General features: G+C 31.9%; 2 protein-coding genes across 2 annotated transcripts; both read right to left on the bottom strand.

Annotated features, from left to right (window-relative positions):
- Positions 1-9,179: 9,179 nt before the first annotated feature.
- LOC124837866 (putative nucleoside diphosphate kinase 5) lies at positions 9,180-11,843 on the bottom strand. Its single transcript, XM_088102429.1, has 5 exons — positions 11,556-11,843; positions 10,814-11,038; positions 10,194-10,301; positions 9,959-10,068; positions 9,180-9,480 (listed from the first exon to the last, which is right to left on the bottom strand). The coding sequence occupies exons 1-5, from the start codon at positions 11,618-11,620 to the stop codon at positions 9,452-9,454; spliced, it is 537 nt and encodes a 178-aa protein (XP_087958555.1). The 5' UTR covers positions 11,621-11,843; the 3' UTR covers positions 9,180-9,451.
- A 1,039-nt stretch (positions 11,844-12,882) lies between these two features.
- Positions 12,883-21,654, bottom strand: LOC124837865 (uncharacterized). The gene is made up of 13 exons (XM_088102280.1): positions 21,157-21,654; positions 18,381-18,533; positions 18,090-18,302; positions 17,919-18,008; positions 17,636-17,752; positions 17,146-17,415; positions 16,348-16,507; positions 15,522-15,599; positions 15,005-15,105; positions 14,709-14,879; positions 14,120-14,194; positions 13,479-13,592; positions 12,883-13,351 (listed from the first exon to the last, which is right to left on the bottom strand). Exons 1-13 carry the CDS (start codon positions 21,535-21,537, stop codon positions 13,019-13,021), a joined length of 2,256 nt encoding a protein of 751 aa, XP_087958406.1. The 5' UTR covers positions 21,538-21,654; the 3' UTR covers positions 12,883-13,018.
- Positions 21,655-23,331: the final 1,677 nt, after the last annotated feature.

The following is a 23,331-nucleotide window of genomic DNA, read 5'->3' on the forward strand; positions in this document are numbered from 1 at the left end:
GTCAGAATAAAAACAAAAGGAAAAAGACTATTGTAGTTTTGTTGATGAAATGAGTGTAGGAACTTGTGGCACACATGGATAGTTGATTTAATCTTAGTGGAAACGAGGCATGGGCAGCCAAGAAAAACAACTCAGAGTGAGGAAGATCACCAACACTTGCATGGGAATGTCTCACACTTACCAGACCAATTCCTGGATTTCACCTGCCCCAATTAGCTTCTGCTAGAGCCTACACCCCTAAACTAGTGCTTTTAGGTTATGCACATTGAATGCCTAACTAGAATTACAAGATTGCAAGTAATGTACCACATCGATGGTTCCAAAGATATGGACCTGTGACATGTGAAAAGTGCTATAATATTCCTTCTGACACTCACAGTATAATGTACAACTTGTCCATCTTAAGCAACAACACTGCTTCTTTTTAGTTGGATACATATCTATGTTCAGTTTTTGCTCCTGTTTTTTTCTCTCTTGCTTAAAACTCAAACTCAGTTTCTCTTATGATTGCTTTTACAGTTTGCCAGAACAATTAATTCTACATGTCTTGTATCCAAAATCAATTTTACCCTTTGAAAAGTACGTTTTAGAATCTCAAAAATCATCCAAACTCACAGCATTAATGTGCATATGTTCATTTTGTTTGTTAACCAAATTAACACACTCACTAACTAGTCTGATATAACTTTTTTTATAGCATATATTCTCCTTTATCAATATAAAATACCTTACAGGTTTTGTTTTGTAAGAAACAGCATTATACTTTGGACATATCTGGTTTAACTTTAGTTACTGGAGGAAAACTTTTGGTTGAACTTAAACAGGAAAATTGCCAAATATTATTAACGACAGAGGGCAAGGATTTCAAACTGCTGATAAGACAAGCACTAGAAAGTGTCCACATAACAGCACACATAGCACGAATGGTTTTTGTAGAGCAATTTAACTGCCATGTATTATACATGTGTTTTTAAAGTTTATCACAAATCTTTACTACAAATAAATAAGTGCTTGAAAACAGTAGCTGACTGAGACATTACTAATCTTAACATTTTCAGGTTATGGTTACTAACTCTTCTCTGATTTTAGATTATATATTTCTGATTAATCTTGAAGCGTAATTAATGTTGTTGATTATAAATATTATATATGTAATGTAATAAGTAACTGAGATTATAGATAAGTGATTGTGTGTAATAATTTGTGCATGGCACCACCACCCTGGCATCACGGCTGAACGCTATTCCCATCAGCTTGTGTCGGATGAACACGTGTCCAAATGGGGTCAGGTTGACTACTTGTACTTTTCTTTTCCTCGTATCATTCAACAATTATTTTACTTTGTCCCTTCTTCTCAAACTAAATACTTAACACATTAATCCTACCCTGCAGCACTTTAAATTTTCTAAGTTACTGCTAAATGTTTGGAATTTACATACACCAGTAAATTTCACTCATTCATTTTTGCTAAACAATGAATGTAAGAAGTAACAAACATCTTTTTCAATCTATTCAAGTTACATGAAAGATGATATTTTAATTTGAAAATCTGAATTCAGATATGATAAAAGTAATCTTTTGGATATAGGGTCGACCGTCTACTTAAAACAATTTCGTGGTCGTTTTTTCTAATCTTATCCTCTCTACGGTAGGGAATAGTTGTTAAAGGTGCTCGGACGCTAAAGTGAGCTCAAATTCGATCGGTTAAGCAATTATTGTTATAATAAATACGTAATAAAAAGTTTCAACAACCAAACTTTTGACCTGTATTTATAGTTTTATTTATGGATGGTGCAAGATCTAACACTTATGAGGGCACCAAGTGTCTCCAGGTTTTCTATAAATAGTAGTGCTGTCAAAATGGGATGTAACCCCGCGAGCTACCGGCCCACCACGGGTTTGAGCCGAGTTGGGTTTAAAAAAATATAATTGTTTTATGCAGGTTAGTTTTGAACCCGACTCACTTAGAACCTGGCTCATCCGTGTTGAAGCCGTGGTGAGCCAGGTTGACTCACCAACTCACCTAATTTAATTTAATTATTTATTATTTTGTGTTTCAATATTATTAGTTAGTATTTTTTTATTATATTGTACATGAGGATAAAAAAAATATGTTTCAAGAGAGAAAAATATTATAGATTTCTCTATTCAAGACTCTAATATTATAAATGGACAAGTGATACAAAAATTATCAATATTAAAAACTTATTTGTTTGCTTTTTGTGCTTATTTTCGCTTGGATTGTATGATATTTTTTTTTATTTTGAATTGTCTTTGGAGTTTAACATCGTTTTAGAGTGAAATTTATTTAGATTTAAATTAAAAAAATTATAATTTTTTTTATTTAAAAAAATTGTAATTAAGTGAGTTAGTGAGCCAACCCGTTTAACCCACCAATCTGTGGTGGGTCGGGTCGGGTTCAAATTTTTTCAGCTCAGTAATAAGTGAGTCGGGTTGGGTTGGCTCACTAAGTGACCCACCCGTGGTGGGCCAAGTCGGGTGCCCGTTTTAACAGCTCTAATAAATAGGGACCTAGTGGTCCTGTCATTTTCACAACTTTTTCTCTTGCATTCATTTCTACATCGTACCGTTTCAAATTCTTTCCAATTTCAAGGTTATAATGTTTGCATTGACACCTCTTTGAAAGGCTCCTTTGGTCGGGAGGGTAAGGGATATGCTAATACGTCATCATCATCGCTTGGGTCATCTCCTAAGAATTAGGGATCGTTCGAGCGGAGCTTGGCATTGGTAAGTAACGTCACGATACTTGTACATGTAATCAATAATGGTTTGATCAGGAACGAGGGTCAAGAGGAGGCCAAAGGGGAAAGGAGTGACCATACAATCAGGGAGATTCACGTTGACACCACCTCTAATAGGGACGACCTGAATCTTCCAAAGGCTCGTGGGTATAAGTGGGTTGCACATGAGGTTTGCGAGAACATTACCTACTTCAGATGGGGAAACCTTGCTGACTAAACTTTTATTCTGAGGGATGACGTGGATGATGATGTCGTGCACCTCTGCGTGTGCGAGGCAATGTCATGGTTGGGAGAATTCAAAGTTGGATTTCATTTTTGTTTATTCCTGTTTCTTTGCTAACCTGTTCGTGCACTTGCCATTTGAGGACTTTCAAGCTCGAGTCTTGCGGGAGTTGAATGTCGTTCCCACTCAGCTTCACCCAAACGGCTAGAAGGCTATGTAGGTGCCCAACATTTTATGCAAGGCTTTGGGCCTCACTCCTAACTCAACCTTATTCCTTCATCACTATGGCACCCATCTGATTACTCAGAAGGGATGTGTTTTTTTAATAAGCAAGATCGACCGAAACCTCTTCCAGCTTTTCGCCACTTCTTATAAGGGCTTCAAGGGAGGGTTCTTCAGGATCGTCATAACGTCCAAGGACCGCAAAATATTCTTCGATGGGAACAATCGACCAAAATTCCCTCTATATTGGACCTGAAATCCTGTTCGGTCAGACCTTTTACGAGTCATCGATGATGACCTCGAAGAATGCTCAACTCTTAGACATTTTAGAGCAACTTCCCCCAAACTCTTGACTAAAGAGCTACTTAAATGCTTTCGATCCTGTAACCTTAGTCAAGACGATTATGGTAAATAGTCTTTTCTTGTCCGATTTGTTCACAACCAATTTTTAACTTAGTTAAATTTTCTATTGTGTTACAACTATAATGGCTCGCACCAATTCTCATAACCGTAACTTCTTCAAAAAGCTACTGGATAAGCACCTTTAGTGGTGCGAACGATTCTAGGGTCATTCCGTGTGAAGGCTCTTCAGCTAGGGCAGTAAAGGAAAGTACATCGATCGATCCTATTGATGTGGCAATGACCTACCTTACGCCCATTCTCAACATTCCTTCATCACCACTAGTCTCACTACTCCTATCGATCGAGAGGAAGAGACCCACAAAAGGAAGGGCAAGAGGAAATTTTCCACTAAAAATTAACTTTAATTGGGTTTGAGATAATAAAACTCCTAAGAATATAATCAATATGTTTAAGATGTTTTTCAAAAGTAACATAATTGACTAACAAATAGAGAGATATTTCAAAGCATCAAATCCTTCAAAAACAAAGAAGGACAAAGGTGGCACCTTTGCATTATCACTCAAGGGATATGATGTTTTAGGATAATCCTCAATGGTAACTCAAAGTTTTCATCATTATTCCAAGATTTGTGAACACCTCACATTAAGTACCAAAATAACTTACTTTAAACTTGAGCATTGCACCAAGTTATAATTGACCTATTATAGTTGTAAGCTACTTTATGACTAAGCAACTCACCTAGTTATATCTTAATTATTTCAAAGATTTTTCTTCCTTGGAAAAAGAATCAATTCAAATGAATTTTCTACTTCCACAAAATACTCCAATTGTGATTTTAGAGAGTTTGTGTTTCTACCCACTTTCAATGTACTTAGATATCTTATAATAAATCAATAGATAACTACTTAAAATTAAGACCTAACAATTTGACTATTTTATTATATCTCCAAATATGGTATTCAATTACAAAAGCACCATAAAACTTAATATGATCACAAGACTACCAAAATCTATGAGAAAAAAACTTTATAATAAGTTGACGCACTTCAATTTATACTCATTTTTATAACACTTAAACATTATTTACAAATAGAACTTCATTCAATTCTTAATCATTCCATGTTGAAAATGAAGTTTGTTCTTTATTATAATTCATTATTCGATTTACTAAGATTAAAATCTCGAAAAATATTTTATTTTTTTAAAAACATTAAATAAATGAATTAAAAGAGATAAATAAAAAATTAAAACAATTTTAATATTTTATTTCATTGATACTAATATTATTGTATAAAAGAAATTTAAATAAATTTTAAGTCCTTAATAAATTGAGTTTCTTCAACTCACCACCAAAAGAAAAATCATATATTTTTTAAAGGCCATTATACTTTTGTTTTGTCCAAGTTGTATATGGTTTCTATTAATGTACCGACTTTACTAATTAGTTTCAAAAATTTAATATAGTTCTGTGTATAAATGTATATGTATATTTATATTTTAATCTATCTCTTAAGTTTTACATAAAATTATTTATATAACTAAATAGAGAATAACATTTCACAATATTAAGTTATGATAAACTAAATTAAGCTCCACAATACTAACAATCGCTACATTTATTATCTAATGTTAGATTATATATCAATTTCATTTCTTCTCAAATGCCACAAAATAGCTAAAACATTTATAAAATAACATAAAGTTTTAGATAAAGAAAAACAAATAAATAAACAAAAGAACACAAAAAGAAAGATAAAGTAAACTCAAAGGTTCTGATTCAAAATAACTGAAGAGACAAACGACAGCTCCTTTGGAATCATAATAACCAAAACTAGATTAATCACGAACAAATCACACGCACAAAGCTCAACCTCTTGTGAATTATTTACTAAACTTTGGTTTAGATTGGTCCAAGGCATATCATTATACTTGTCTCTTGAAAGTATTTTCTTTAATAGACGAATTAATAACATTGTTTTGTCTAGCATTTGATTGAACATACGTGGGAAAAATGAACATAAAGTTGATGAATTGTATGATTCTGCAAACAATGGTTTGATTATTAAAAAGTAAAAGTACGTCACGAAGTACGTCATGAGATTGTACGTTGATATAAAAAAAAAACTAAGGTAGAATGTAGAAAATGAAGGAGGCCTCGAGATGCATGGAAGGGACAAGATAAGACTTAAAAGAATCACCTTAAGGATGGAAAAGTGATGAGTTCACTTGAACCAAGATGGAAGGATAGTTGGAGTGGAATGAATAGAGAAGAAGAAGAGGGAAAAGTGTAGGGTCCCCTAGAAGGAAGGGCACGTGAGGTATTGAATGTATTAGATGTATGGGAATTGGGAATGGATTCCAAGTAGAGTAACCTACAAGACGACTTGCCAATTCGGGAAACTCTCCCTATAAAATAAGGACAATGAGTCCTAGTGTTTGAGTCGTGGACATGTATCCACCAGCCATGTAGTGATGATTATAGTTTGACTAAACTAATAAAGTTTGATAGATACATAGGTACATAATTGTGGAACAGTAAGCAAATGTTTATTCCTTGTGTTGCAATGTCCAAGCACGAATCCGCGAATTCTGAACATCAAAGTAATCAAACTCTTACCCCTTCTTCTCGAAAGCAACCATACTTCCCATCCAATTACCACCTTCTTTGCAAATCCACATTCTCAACTTTATTAAACTTAAAACCTATATGTGGAATAATTCTTATATTTACATTCAAATTATATAATATTAATATGCATATCATATCTTACAAATGTATTAACTCATGACTTAACTTTTGGTTGATAGTATTATTTTATAGATTGATTTTGTGAGAATGAGATAACATTTAAATTTTTATGATCTTAGAAGTTATCTTAAATATTGCAAATTCAATCTAACACAATCTTATAAAACTAATTTATAAGATAAAATTTACTATATAATCAAGGTTTAATCATTTAGAATATCCCTATTTATGTAGGGTTTTCTCAATTAAGTTCTCGTATTGTAAAATCTCTCAATTAAGTCCATAAATGTGAAAAATTAGATCAATTAAGGGTTTGTCGTTAATTTGAGTAGACGGCGTTAAAACTGAGTATGCGTGGCATGGTGACATTACATGACAGTGTATGATCAACTGACATGGCAATGTATGGTCAGTTGAGTTAAAATTGATTTACAAATTAAATTTTATTGAAATAAAATGATTCAAAACGCAATGTTTAAGTAAAAAACAGTTAACAAATAAAAACGTTGCATTTTAATTGAGTGAAGAACGTTTTAATTATTTGGGGGAATTTGGAAAATTAAAAGGGATTTGAATAAAACCCTAAATTGGAAGACTGAAATCCCAGAAATGAAACGTCTGCCTGAGGAGAGCAAGAACGAAAGAAGCTTTCACATCTCCACCAGCGAGAACCAAAGGAAGTCGCTCCTCCATGGAAGCACCGGAGAAGAAAGAAAGCAACCAGAAAAAGGAATTTCATGGAGCACCACTTATGAACGCTGAAGAGCATGACGGTTTGAATTTGACTAACGTGCTTGATTTTGAAGAGATATTAGTCAGAAAAAAAAGGAAACAAAATATTTAATTTGAATTGTTTGATAAAAAATAACAATTTGAATTTGAAATGTATTGTTGAATTTGAATTTGAAACGTATAGTTGTCCACCATAATTAATTTGGCAAGCTGGTGAGGGGACAGACGCATGTACAAATGGTTTTTGCAGCGTGAACGCGATATCAGATCTGCGAGTGAAAGGGTTTTGTCATTGCCTGCATCTGCACGAGCTGAACCTGGGAAAAGAAGAAGCTTCTCGATGTGGTTCTCCCACACATAGAAGAAGGAAACCTAGAAAATTGAGAATTTTCTTACGATTCAAAAAAAAGGTGCCATTTCTCAAATTTAGGGTTTCAAAAGGATTCTAATTATGATAAAAACCAAGAATGCTGGCAGAAACCATATGCGATACAAAGATAACTAATTTAGGGTTCTCTGCAAATTTTAAATTAGGGTTCTAAATGGATTCTGATTTAGGAAAGGTTTAATCATTTGTTAATTGTTTTTTATTTAAACGTTGTGTTTTGAATCATTTTATTTCAATAAAATTTAATTTGTAAATCAAACAAATCCAACTCAGTAAACCCTACATTGCCACGTCAGTAATGTCATCCTGCCACGCACGCTCAATTTTAACGCCGTCCACCCAAATTAATGGCAAGTCCTTAATTGATCCATTTTTTCACATTCAGGGACTTAATTGAGAGATTTTACAATAAGAGGACCTAATTGAGAAAACCCAACAAAAATAGGGATGTTCTAAATTATTAAACCTATAATCAACCTACAATCTTTCAAGACAAAACAATTTTGCAAAAAAGTGGAATGTGATGTTACCAACAAATCAAACTAAGATATAAATTTTAAAATAATATTAGTTATTGAAGTTAGTCTTCCATTATAAAATATATTAAAATATAAAATTATATAGTGAAAAAAAATATTATTTTTCTAATTTTAGCGGCAATTGTGCTACTGTGGTGTGAAATGTTACAATTAGACACGATAATGACTGATATGTCAGAAAGAATTTGTTGTTATTAAGGTTGAGAATAGGGATGACAACGGGTCGGGTCGGGCACGGATAGTGCCTACCCGCAACCCGACCCGACAAAAAATAATCCACCCGCTACCCGACCCGCTACTCGCACGGATACCCGCTTAAAAAATATCCGCGGTATTTAAAACCTCGCGGAATACCCATGGATATCCGCAAATACCCACAAATATTTTAAAAAAATATATTTTAATAAATTATTAAAATAATTTAAATAGAATTACAAAAATATATAAAATATAATATAAATTAAATTAAATTTAAATTTAAATTCAATTTTAATTAAATTTAATCTTGTAAAATATAAATTAATGTTAATTTTAATTAAATTTAACTTAATAAAATATAAATTAAATTTTTATTTTTATTTTTTGCGGATAACGGGTATCCGCGAGTACGGATAGTATAATACCCACACCCGACCCTAATACCCGCTACCCGCGGGTTACGGATAGTAAATATTCGCGGGTATCAACTATCCGTTGCGAATTTTATCCGCCGACATCCGCTGCTGCGGATATTTTTTGACATCCCTAGTTGAATGAATGAAACCAACTAAAAAAGAAAGCCGTGAGTATTGTTACGTCAATATAAACCTAAATTAAGAAATGTTAGAATCAACGAATTACGAATACGGTCAACGAACTGATAAACAATAAAAAAATAATTAAACCTGAATTTTGTGCGGTGTACCTTTGCATCCAATAATATATGTTAACAAGGGTTGAAACGAGGTTCCAAACAAACAGTAAGGTGAAACATGTTGCATTGAAAGAATTAAGATAACGAGAATATAGTTTTTGAGTGTTTTACTGAATTTGAAATAAGTACACAAATTTCATCGTTCAGATAAAATTAAATTTCGATTTATTTTAAATAAAAAATTATTTTCAATTTGGTTTCTTCGGACTCTTTAAAAAATTGTTTTTCAAAATTGTGAATTTTTTTATGCAGACAGATTCAACACAGTTTATTAATATCAGTGTGATAAATCCAGGAAGGTATGCAATGATAATTTGTCAAAGTATTTTTTCATACAAGAACAGTAGGCAAACATGCAAGATCAATTGAAGACCTGGATCTGACTACCATACATTGGTCGGAGAAAATATATAAAGTGATTGGATAAAAACTTGAACGGATAATTTTCGAGTCATTTCATTACTTTTTTTCTCCAATTAACTTAGATTTCCATGGTATAAGTCTTCATGCTACACAGAAAAATACAATGAAGTTGAGTTAATGCTTCAAACTTGTAGCAGCTACAATTCATCATGCTCTCCAATCACATCTGTCAAAGATTTGGAGAGGCAAAGTAAGTAAAGAGCTTTAGCGGCAATTATCACAAAGGATATGAATATGATAATTGGAATTTGGAACAGAACCATCTTGCTAAGTTGCTTAAGATTTAAGAAAGATGTTTATACTAGCAAGTTGATCCATAACATGACTATGTCAAGATGTTGGTGCCCTTTCTGCCAATATCTTTTGAAAAGAAGACAACTATCTTAACATTGTTCTACTACTATTACTAATAATTTCAGCATAAATTCTTTAAGAACTAGGAATCTAAAAGGAAGCTTTTCTTCATGCATCCAACAGTTTAATTGATAAGAAATTCCTTTCTTCGCAAGAACTCTATATTCCCTATGTGCCATTAAGTAGTCCACTGCTGTATATTCAAAAATTTATGTGATTATAGAGCAAATCTAGTGTCTAAAGAAATACTTTATTTATTTTTGCTTGAAAATAGAATTAAAATTATTGACCTGCGGACAGCTCCTGAAAGAAAAATGGAATCTCTCTTTGTGCAGATTTAGGAGAGTCTGAACCATGAACACAATTCCTTTCTATATCCAATCCGCATTTTGCTCTGATGCTGCACAAAATAATAACTATTTTCACTATAAAGCAAATTAACAGATATCATGTTCATCAAGCTCAAATTGAACGAGTTATAGAGTTCATATTTGTGATGTAATAAGATTAGTAACATTATATGACCTGTGAGGGTGAGTAATCTTAGCTTTGCTTGCATCAGTAGGGCCCATTAAAGCACGCCAATCAGCAATAGCGTTATCCTTCTCCAAGACCATAACCAACACTGGTCCACTGATAATTGTTTCAGAGAAGCAGAAGAAAAGGTTTATAGGTTAAAAAAAAGACTAGAAAGCACGCAGCAAGGGAAGTTAATGCAAAAATTATTACAATGAACCATTGAAGGCCACAGTAATATCAAGAATTTCCTCAAACACAAGTACACGATCAATACAAGTTAAACCATCGAGTGTATATGCTTCATTTCTTCTGATGCGCTTAAGTTCAAAATGATCTATATAATGAATAAACTTAACTGAATTTGGCTTTCATCTTCAACTAGTGCAAGAAATGGTTTAATGAATAAAGATTACAGAGATAAAGGAAAATTGTTGAAATAAATATCATTGAACCCTAACATTAAAGTAATTTTAACATTAACAAGCATATAAAACTAAGTAAAAGTGGGTCTTGCAATTTAGGTAACACAACAAACATCAGTATAGTGAGGTGGACATAACAGCTCAGGAAACATAATATACCATCGTCATACATCAAGACTTTCATGGGAATGAGATACCTCATACCTTGTCATGTATTTTATAAACCTGGAAAAGAAACATTTTGAAGAGTGCTCAGCATAAAACTTTTCTACAGTGGCTTGATCAAGTTGAACAATCTTTTCCTTAAAAATGCTGAAACCATATTCTACAATTGTTCTCTTGATATCATCAGTGTAGTTACCGATTAATCCGTCTGGTTTTATAATCGCCAAAGTTCTCTCCATTTCCAAACTTCCATGGGTAGAAAAACTGCAATTTTGAAAAAGATCACAAAGTGAGTTTATTTTTCATCACTTTTCCACTTTTAGGTACATCAAAAATCCAAACCAGCTAGCCTTTCACCTGGCCAGCCCTTATGAGCCTTTCTTCGCGCAATGCACATATAAAACATCAACAATTTGATATATACAAAAACATGCATAACTCTCCGTCATCAGGATGAACTAAAATGTGATAAACATTACTATATAAATTTCTGAAAGCTATTATATAATATAAACTAAGCAGAAGGGGGAAAAAGAATTTCAGAATTATTAATTTACCCGAACCAAGAAAATAAAAAACATGCACAGTTATTCCTTTCCTAAATTCAGTGACCAAAAAGTTTAAATTATAGATATGAGAAGAAAAGGATATTCGACATAAAAAATGTGATGTTCATTACAATTAGACGAAGGAAATCCAATGCTGTATTTCTCATTTCCCCATGGTTACCCAATTCAAATTATTTGAAACCCTAGGGCCTAGTACTGAAGTCGCAGCTTACCAGGAAGCAGAGACGAAAACAAGAAGCACTAGTATACTGCTGAATCCGACAAAAGGGGTTCTCATTTTCAGAATGAAGCTGAAAGAAGCAGCAACAATGAGGAAAATTACAATCTATTGGGAGAGGGTAGAATAGTTATGGATTTTTCCATACTTCTAATGGTTTTGAATCCCATCATCCATAACAGAGAAGAATATTATCAATGATTAAGATTTATGCTGTAGAGAAATCCTTGCTGCAGAGGCAACAGAGGTTTTGTGTTGGGTACCCACTCAAAGAAACATGGTTTACTTACATGGAAAACTAATTCAGTTTGATTAGAAACAATTTGAGGAGAAAGAAAAAAATTTTATTGCCTGTAAATTTATTTTAACAGTAACCGATAAAATTTTTAATTTTAATAAAACAGTTACCACGGATTTATTTTGTCTATTTTTGTTTTAAAGTTGAACTAAATACAAATGTAAGTTAATTAAAAATAAAATGAAAAAGTCAGAGCATAATTAATCAAATTTATTTTAGAATTAAAAAATGAATTGAAACAAAAATCTTTAGGAATCTCACATTAAAAAGCAGAAGAAATCCTTATTTTGAATATAAATAACTTTTTAGCAATTTAAGATCATTAAAAAAATAATATTTAGGATAGGATAGCTTCATTTTAATGCTCGATATGAAAGCTACTTTCATTGATGTATTAAACCCAGAAAATAATTGGGTTAAATATACAATTATAATCGATTGTAAATATCTAATTCTAACAACAATCCATATGCATATATAAAATATGAAATTATACCAGTTTAAATATTATCAAATATAAAATCATTAATATTAAAAATTATAATTTCATTACCATCATTATTCATTTTAAATATTAAAATTATAATAAGGTGATCAAATTATCTACATTTAATTATATTTTGAAAATTACATTTAAGTAAATTTTGATTCTTAAATCATTTTAGTATTTTATATATACGATTAATTTTACAGTGAATTTTGAAGAAAATAAATATTAAACTATATGATTTTTAGTAAAAAATTGTAGTGGTGTAATTTTATTTCTGTACAAGTATTCCGTATAATTTTTTAAATTTAAAATCATTTACTCTGATTATTAAGTATTTATGTTAAATTAAAATATTACTTTTAAAGGTAATGAAGTTGACTTAACAAATTATATAATCAAAACTAACATCTACGGTTCATAATAGTTACTTAATTCATATAATAACTTAACTGAAAATAAAAATGTAATCAAACACGTGATTCTTTCCATTCGTTGATTAGGAAAGAACTAAGAAGTTTACACAATTTCCCTTCCTTTGATTTATAAGCTGTAAACATTTTATTCATAGCAGAAGAGCTCATATAATACATATATACAATGCTAACAATTTGTAATATTAAACAGTTTCTCTATGCTTGACTTAGCATATATATATATATATATGATTTCACTACAAACAATCACACTCGCAGAGCTCAACACAGCATTTGATTAACTCAAAACAGGCCAGGGCTGCACAAAGTTGAGTGCAAACAATGGTGCACCGGTCATTCACAAAAGTGCAAGTCTGCAGCAGACACATGCCACAACAGGTATCAGCCAATCGACCACAACAGTTGGAAGTAGCCTTCCCCAGTAGTCCTTCAGGTGGTTTTGCTTCCTTTATAGCTGGTGGCATATTCTCAGCAGTTGCCTTCCAGTCACCAAATCCAAGACTCAGTCCGCCAAGGAATAACTTCTGGTTGTTCAACTCCACCCTCTGGAAGCTAAGTTTGCTGTATGCCTGTTTATTAGGAACTTAGAGATTCAGATAGATGGCGCAAAGGGTAAATGGAACTATTCTGATATTTTGCGAACAAGATGAAGGTAAAATTTGTCCTTATATTAGTTGATTCCAATGCAAAGTCTACCTTTTGTAACAGAAATTGTTCTGATTCTTTCTTCCCTTCTTCGCTTTGTACAAGAACCACGCTCATGCAGGTATACTCTGACGGAACTTTATTTTGAATGCTCATTTTTGTAACCTATTAGACAACAGTAGCCATTTTTAATTGATGAGGGGTACAGCAAAACAAAACAAAAAATCAATATTTTCGAATTTGGTTCCAAGTTATCATTAGGGACAAAAGTTTGTCAACATAGCAAAATCTAATACTGTTATAACTTTAGCAATCAATATGGATCAATTTGTAAACATTTTTCGAATCTAGGAACTAAAATATAGACTATTTCCATTTATGGTCCAAAAGGAATAACCAAAAATCAAGTTTTTGTTTTAACATTAACAATATATCACAGTTAGATGGCAGACACGTTTTTTTTTCAAAACATTATTCAGTCCTGCACTCTCAGCCCTCCTATCCTGTAACTCTTAGTATGACATTATTTGAAATACAAAAGATACAAAAACGTTAGTGCATGAAACCAGTGTGGCATTGTTTGAAATTGATATCTTGATATAAACTGGTCTCCTTGTATTTTCCATTTTCAGTTTTTCAGTTTCTTCTTCAAAAAGAAATTCTATACCCACAAACATACATAATAGACAAACCTTCTCCTCCAGCTCTTCACTTTTCAATAACCAGGCCTGTGCAGTCACCATGTCTATATGTCTCTTTGCAAGGACCTGGAGGGAATACAAAAGATTTATCAAACGGCATTCAGCGCATAGTCGAGCATGCATTTAGCATTCACCGTATTCAAAGAATCTACATTCCAAATGGTTCTTTGTGTAACCTGGAGAACTTTCTTTCTCAATGATATGAAATGCATATCACATGTGTCCAAGGAAGAAACCGATGACACAGGACCAGTATAAGTTTCGACTGATAGATGATTCAAGGCATTAAGAATTGAAATTCATATTTAGATGCGACATAGATCAGTGAAAGGATGACTAAAAAGCAATCCACTTTTAATGCACTAACTGCCTACCCAACCCAAATAAAGTGTCGAGTGAACATTAAAGAGTGAAGGCAACGTAATAGCAGCACAGCATTACATATGGTGATACAATGCAGGAGAAGCTATGCATAAGTTGCATTGCGTGGTAGTATTCACTTCCCATTTGCTAAGATGGGAAAAATCACAATCAGATATGAAGAATAAGAGTAAGTTATGCCTTAGGAGTGAGATATTACGTTACTGAGTTGTATATCCTTCTCTCTTTTCACTTTCAGGTCTACAACGAAGTTAGTCATATCTGCCAAAGTACCAGAGACTTTAACTAATTCAGGGAAAGTTCCACTGTATCTGCCTGATAGGATCAACGGACTTCCAGATGATATATCTTGTATATGAGACGGGAATAACTGCAATATATAATCAGAATACAGTTTCAACATCAGATGGATGTAACACGTAAATTAAGTAAACTATAAACCAATAGAGCACGTTTCCAGTGATAATTAAAGTTAATGCTTGATTGGATATGTACCTCATGTGAATCAAGACCTTCTAAACTTTCGATTGTTACATCAGCAACTATAACCGATGAAATTGTACTGAAAAGCCTTTGCATTCTAAATTCAATTGAATCTGGAAAAGATGAAAAAAAGGGAGATGAATAAAACTTCATATATGTATGGATTAAACCTTGCTCAATCTCTCGAACTAGTTTCTGAAAATGAGTTAGGGAAATCCTTTTCTAATATCAATATGGTATTACAATCTATCTAGTTTTAACGTTAGCTAAGATGTCCCGTTAGCTAGAAATATAGTCAAAATGCTCCTTCTGAACTTTGGACGATCCTATTCTTTTGAGCAAGTTTTGCACGTGAATTAGCCCCAAATCGTCTCCAATGTTTTTTTGTGGTTGATCTGTCTATACACACTCATTAGCATCTTTGGTGACTTCAACCATGATAAGAATATTTCTTTTTTCAAATTTACATCTCAAATTTGCGGAAACTTTAAGTTGCGATGAGGTTGACAGGGCAAGGAAAGAAACCTACCCAAATCATGAGCACAGTCATAGTGCCCTCTCCCAATTTGTGCAAGCAATTGCAGGAAGTAGTGATTGCAATATAAACCTGAACTTTCAAATAACGAAACAGAAATATTACTAAAAAGGAAAAGTTTAGCAACAAATAAAGAGATTAATAACAAAAAATAAAAAATATATGCTGAATATCATGCCAATAGGAAATGTTGATAAATAGAAGATTCTATATTCTCGCACACTGACATCATAATAGTGACAAGCCCAATAATTGGTAATTGAAAAGCTCTCCCAAAAAAAAAAGTTTTGGTGGATGAGAGGTAATCCCATTCCAAGGTCAGCGCTTTGCAGAACAGTCAAAATGGCTATGAAGTACGGATAAAAGTCCACCGGTTGGTCAAAACCAAGACCTTGTCAATATCGACCAACCCAAATTTGCATAACCCTTTTTATGGGGTACTTCTTGATCAATTTTATAACACACTCATCTTGACAAATTAAGCAGCATGTCAAAGCATTCGATTCTTCAGTTTAAAACGTGCCTAAGATGCAAAACAAGAAGTATTTGTGAGAGTTTCTTGGCTGAAATAAAAATTGTATATTTCTAGCGGACAAGTTCTAAAAATCACTTTTAATTTCTATCCAAACAGATACAAAATTAAGTTTCAAAACAGTTTCATCTTCACACACAAAAAAGAAACATTTTTGGCTACTTAAAACATCAGCTAAAGTAACAAACTTATCACAGATTGAAGTGTCTGACGAACATTGCCAATTAATGATATACCAGAAACTGTTTTCTGAAGAGCATATATAGAAGCCGAAGCTAGAAATCTTGCCTATGCCAAAGGTACATATGCGCGGTGTTGGAACTGATTGCCCACTTGAGACATAGCTTTTCACAAAATTGCAAATCTCTCTTTCATCCTCAACGGCCCCATCAGTAACGAGAAAAATAACAGGGACTGAATCAGTTGATTTCTCAAGTAGCTTCATTGCCTACCAGATTCCATATTTAGGATTCAACATCGAAACGTTTTGCATGGGATACAAGTAATTAAACACCGCATAGAATTATGGTTAGTAAAAGGCAAATATACCATAACAACAACAGATCAACCTTATATCTGTACGTTTAACATTACAAGCACTGATTTGTTAATCCCAGAAAACTCAGACTCAAAGTGCAAGTGCTAAAGATAAAGTTGTAGACTTTTAGCCATAAAAAAACCAGGCAAATTTCCAATAAAAATGGGAGAATGCAGAGTAAATAAGAATGAGTTGATTGTTGTCAGGTACTAATTATACAAGTAAATTTATACACATTTCAAAATCTAAAAATATTACATATGACTTCTTCCTACTTATATATTTATCGATATTTCCTGTTCGAAGTGAGACTTCTAGTACTTGTGTTAGTCATTCCAACAAATTTGAGGTGTAAATAGAAGAGTTAAACAGGTAATAATATGGTAGCCTTATGTTTTACTTTTACATCTCTTCTTAGACATATTAATACTTTCACGAGAGCAGGTTGAATTGACAAAACAAAGATAAAGGAAAAGCCTTAATTAACAAGCCTTGAAAAAAGAGAACAATGTTTTGCACATCTCATTGAAAATGACAAGAAGCATTACCTGGGTTAAGGGAAGCATGATATTAGTGTCACCATTAGCAATAAAATTAGTGTCAACCCACTTCGTAGCATTTAAAATTGCTTCCTCGGTAGCTGATTCCATTGATGACGAAAATAAGTAGAGCGCTCCATTGAAAGCTATAATGTTAAATGTATCTTGTGCATTTAGTTGGGATAGTGATGCCAGTAGGGCATTCTTTGTGTTATCGAGAGGAGTTCCCTTCATGCTTGCGCTTATATCTACTATAAACACCACATCCCTTTTAAAAACCTATCACAGAACGCTCCATTATAAACGCGCTTGAAAGTAAAGGCAACGTGATATGAAATTTGAAACAGGCATGCACCTGTGAATGCTAGCAATGATATTTCTATATTCCTTTCGTACTAGTTTTGTACCTGACATTTTTCCAAATGCAATATGCTTCTAATTACTTCTAGAAAAATAAATTACCTTTCTACTTTAACAACAAATTAATATTGCAACTAACCTTTCTGCCCTGCCCGTTTCCCGGGAAAAGATACAAACAAAATATCTCTCTTTCGTCAAAATCACGCAGGAATGGAGATTGAAGGAGAACAGCTCCAGATATGTCATTTGAAGAAACCTATGTAAAAACACCAGACCAGACCATTAAGTTAATATTTTTTTTTATTATGGCACATATAATATTCATGTCTGATTATGAATATCCATGATTCAAAAGCCGAGATTGCGGCTTTTATGGAATTGATTTAAATAACTTTATAAAATTCTATGATTCTAGGTCTTACAGAGTACGAGAAACTGAAGTCTGTACTTGACCATGCTGGCACTTCTGCTTCATATGATAAATTTAATTTGCCAGCTTGGCGCAGTAGTTCCTGGAAAGTCGCAAGGATAATGTTGTTCAAGTCTAATAAAGGTGGCCAAACTGAAATTTGTAACAGCGCGATAAATTTTACCTTAAGGGGATGACTGTTGCTTTTGCATAACACTTCCGTTGCAGAACCAGAATTCACTTTCAAAAATATCTTCTCCTTTTTAGAAATTCTTTTTCCAGCTGGGTTCACGTATGACGGAAAGCTGAAAGGGACACAGAGAGATAACTGGCCATCATGAAATAATATTTTCTGGGACCATCTAATCTTAGTTGAGAACACGGAGCCTCCCCTAAACTGCAAGACATGAACAATTTTCTAAATAAATAGGCTATGCACAATAATAACTATCAATATTGAAGTTAATATAATAACCTGTGGAATCTTAACGGTGTATATATGGCTTTTCAAGAAGTATCCATCTTTAGCTTTGGCCACTCTATCCTTATCCTTTTCATCTTTCAGGGAGATCAATTCAGTATGATAAGTTCTCCCAGAACCATCGACCTCCAGACCTAGAAGTGAACCCTGTTAGCCACATCGTATTAACTTGAGAATTCATGATACAAACTACATATCAAGTTGCACAAAATGTTTGTATTCAATTTCATAAATCTAGGAAACATCAAAACATTTCATGTTGTCCACCCTGGACTAAATATATTTGTAAAAACACTGATTCATCCATACAAGGATACAATCAGTCCTCTTCTACTCATATGGAAATTGCTAGTCGGAACGAATGTACGCAAAAAAGGCAGAACCTTTTAAATTCTAAAAGGAATTTCTCCACCCTCAACTGACTTTTCTCCACCAAATTGCTCTCATGCGTTACATCCTATTGTTTATCCGAATCGCCAAGCGTTGTTTTTTAAAACGTTGCATTTTGTAGGCAATAAGTAATGACATTTTCGTAAACTGATTTTTAGCAGAAAACATTTTTATAGAAAACTATCCACTACAAAATTTAATAATACACGCATCAAAAGTCTTAAATGTGTTTTATATTATTATCATTCATCACATCAAATATTATTAATCCTTATAGTAATTATCTAAAAATATCATATTAAAGATTACTTCTGGAAAATTAATAGTTTAAAAAAGCTACGGTGACATTGAATTATCCACTACTTAAGGGAAAAACTTATTGTAGTTATGCATTCCGCTGAAGTTTAAGATGAGTTTTATTTCTTAACTAGATATGAAAGAAAAAAAGAGTCAAATATATTCAAACAATATATTCAATAAAAAAATAAAATTGGTTTAAATTTTCTAACTCACCAAACACACCATTAATCATCCAAGTATTTGAGTTTAACTTCTTTTGCTTTTATTTTTTTATTACAAAGACACCAATTTTTTTGCTATTTCATTATGCTTACTTTTATTGGATGTATTTTTAGAGTTTGACATCTTTAAACCGTAAATTAATAGAAGAAATCATTAACAGCCTTTTAAAAAATTAAAACAATTTGATATTTCTATAAATGATACTAAGAAAAAATTGCCTTAAATTAATTTTCAATTTTTAGTGAAGAAAATAGCAAACGAACTTACTCTTTTCCCAAAAATTTCATATTTCAAAACAGGAAATATAGTAAAATATATCTGCATAATTATTAAAATATTAAAACATATTAAATAAGAAAAAGGCTGATACAAACCAAACAAAACCACACTTTCTCACAGAAAAATATCATTTTCTTCCCATATCCCATCACTTCCGGAATTTATTTTTTTCCGAAAATCAATCGCCCCTCTCTTTACGGAAAACATTTTCTGGAAACTTTTTAAGGGGGTGGGAGGAAAAATTTGATGTGGTGCAGGAAGCATTTGCCTTTTATTCCCTTCGTTCTTACCTTTTTTGTTTGGCCCATGAACACTCGAATGTTTTTTTCATTTTCAGTAACCTACTTGTTTATTTCACTCACACGTAGGTAACACCTTTTTTTATATAAAAAAAATTGTACTTTATAAAGAACAATTTCAACAAAAACTTTGACACTAGATTTTAAACCAACTATTTCGTATCATCATTTTCCAGGAGCTTCTTCTTTCATCTATATATATATATATATATATATATATATATATATTTCTTTCTGCATCTCCATATAAAAATAATTTATACTTTCTCCTTTTCAGATAATAAAATCTGGAAGTCAGAAGTCAATTTTTATTATCCTATCCAAAAGTTTTTTTTATTACCTTTCACTGTAAATTACGCAATTAAAATGTCATCTTGACATCAAAATTATTTTTTATTTTTGGATTAAACAATTAAAAGAAAAAAAGAAAATGGATGCACACTCTTTAATCGTTAATTTTCTTCGCCAATATAAAATCATCTTTTACGCTGTCTGCATTAAGGATTTTATGGTTGGTGAGGATGAAAACCAAAGGATTTGTGAGAATTGTGTAAGTTTGAAAGAAAAGTCGTATGGATTCGTGGTTTACAAAAAAATTATTCTAGTAACTGTAATTTCTCTCCAGTACCCCTTTAATATGCATTTGTTATGCTATTCACAAACAACAAAATGGGAACAAAAGTCATACCAACCACTTCAACTTCTGGTCACTGTTCCTCTCTATTCTATTCAGTTATGCAACTTGTCAAATAGAAAAATGAATCTTGATCTACAGATTATATGAGATTTTTTTACTTAATCATTAGGACATAATCCAATATAAATAATATACCTAATTCCGCAACTTTTCATATATATATTTTTTTATTTTTCTTCCCTTTAATTTATAAAATCTCACTTTCTTTTTTCTTTTTGTTTTAATATTTACTCTCTTTTTTCACATCATCCCATTATAGCATTACTCTTTATATTCTGCATCCACACACATAACTTTTACCGCGGTATTGTAACTGCGATGCGACTACAACTTTTTTTTTACTTTATTTCTGTCATGTCAAACGACAGAAAAAAAAGAGAAAAATCTGTTGGTTTTTACCTAATCTGTCTAAAAATAAAAAGTACTTGTGATTTCTGATTTTGTACTGGAAGTATCCATAGCTTAAATTCAGATTATTTTGTATTAAGAAAATTATTTTAAAATTGAAAGAATAAAGAAAATGGAAAAATATGCATTGATGGGAATTGATTTAATGGTTGAGTATATAATATATAATATGTACCTGTTCACCCATGGGTATAGCAACCTGGCAATCACAAGTACTACTTCCGGTCACGCAATGCACGCGCCACTTTCCGGTAACCGTTACAAACGCCGTGTCCAAGGAGCACTCTACTTCCATGGCGACGCCGTGAAGCTCAAGCGGTATCAGCGCCGGAGGCTCGCACTGGCCGTGCACGTAGGGCTGGTAACTTCGAATGTCCGGATTCTCGACCTTTTCCGGATCGGATATCACCGCGTAGCACATCGGAGCTGTAGGGAGGAATCCCTCCGGCGAACGTGACATCGACCGAACCAGAGAAGGAGCTGATCCTTTGCCGTAGTAAACTCGCTTTGATAGGTTGAGTCCGAATTCGACGGAGCTTGAGAAATAGTCAGCCATCGCCACCGCCGGGGAGATTTTCCGGTGATTTATGAAAGGAATTAGAGTAAGCCAGAGAGGGAGCGATTGGAGGTTTCGCAGGGAAGAAAGTAAGGGTTTGTGAAATGCAATTAAAAAGATGTAGGTTTTGAGAAACAGAGGAAGAAGCAGAAAAAAAGAGAAAAAGAACGAAGAAGAAGAAAGCAAGTGAGGAAGGCACTGGACCCCGACGAAATTTATTTTTATGGATATTTTTTTTATTTATCTCAATACTAAATTTTTTTTTATCAATAATAATTAATTCAATAGCAGTAACTTAGCCATGTATAAGGAAAGAATAAAATTAATCATCTATGACTATGACATTTTCCGTTTTAATTATTTTTTTATATAAATTCTTATCATTTTATTTCTAAAGTACCTATTTTTATAAATTCAATTAATTTCTTATGATTAAGAAAAGTATCCACAATAAAAAAAAAGTACCCATAATAAAATTATACAAACCATTTATTTTATAATTATTTTTGTAAGACATTTTTATAATTTAATAATATTTTTAATTTTAAAAATTTCATATTTTTTAAATCTTAATAATAATAATAATTATTATTATAAAGAGAAGTAGACACATAAACGTACTCGCTTCTGTCTCCTTTCGTCAATAATACAGAGGTTAATAGTAACAACAATGTGTGACCTTCGTCACAAGCACTTTATTTCTTTTGCGATAAGATGAATGTATTTTTTTGTTTTTTTCTTCTAATAAGATAAGGCGCTGGACTCGTGGGAGCTAAATTGCGTCAGTAAATATATTTAAAAATTTGATGATGAAATTATATTAAAATTTGGAATATAAGTAAATTTTAATTTTGCCTCAAAATTTAAAAATTTAAAATATTTTAACTCATAAAATAATTAAGTAATATAAAAATATTAAATAAATCATAATCTAAGTGTTTGTCTAATGGTATTGCACTTTATATTTATATTAGTTAAATTTAATATGTATTACTATACAAATATTCAATAAGAAAGGCTTTCAAATTTTACAGCCTCTCGTATTGGTTAAAATTGAAAGATAAATCCTTCACAAACTATTCATAACTCGGCAGATTGTAGGATAAAGATGGAACGTTTAAGTAGAAGAAAAATATTAATTAAGTGACAAAGAAGGTATTATTCATTATATATATATATATATATATATATATATATATATATATATATATATAATTTTTTTAACTTTTTATTTATATTGTTTTTATTGAGATATTATCATTATAATTATTTATCATTAAATAAAAGATATTTTATAAGTCTATTACGAACATAATTATAAAAATTATTTTATAAATATAATTATGAATAATATTTGATTGATATAAATGTGAGTATTATTTAATAAACATTTTTAAGATTGATATTTTTTGTTTTTATTTGATTTTTAAAGAGTTATGGGTTTTCTGGTTTTAGTTGTATTACTTCTTAACATCAACATGATATAAAGTAGTGTTGTTAAAATGGGTCAGGTAAGTAGTGTTGTTAAAACGAGTTAGCTGACTCATCACTGATTAGTCACTTAGTAAGTCAACTCAAACTGACTCATTTAACTCAAACTGACTCATTTATTAGTGAATCAAAAAAATTTAAATTTAGCTTAGCTCACCACGGGTTGGTGGATTAAACGGATTGACTCACTAGCTCACTTAATTACAAGTTTTTATTTTAATCCAAAAAAATTACAATTTATTTGTAGTTCAAATTTAAATAATGTCACTATAAAATGATGTAAAACTCCAAAGACAATTCAAA

The sequence above is a fragment of the Vigna umbellata genome, chromosome 11 (genome assembly GCF_029865625.1).
Source record: "Vigna umbellata cultivar VRB3 chromosome 11, Vumbellata_1.0, whole genome shotgun sequence".
Classification (NCBI taxonomy): Eukaryota; Viridiplantae; Streptophyta; class Magnoliopsida; order Fabales; family Fabaceae; genus Vigna; species Vigna umbellata.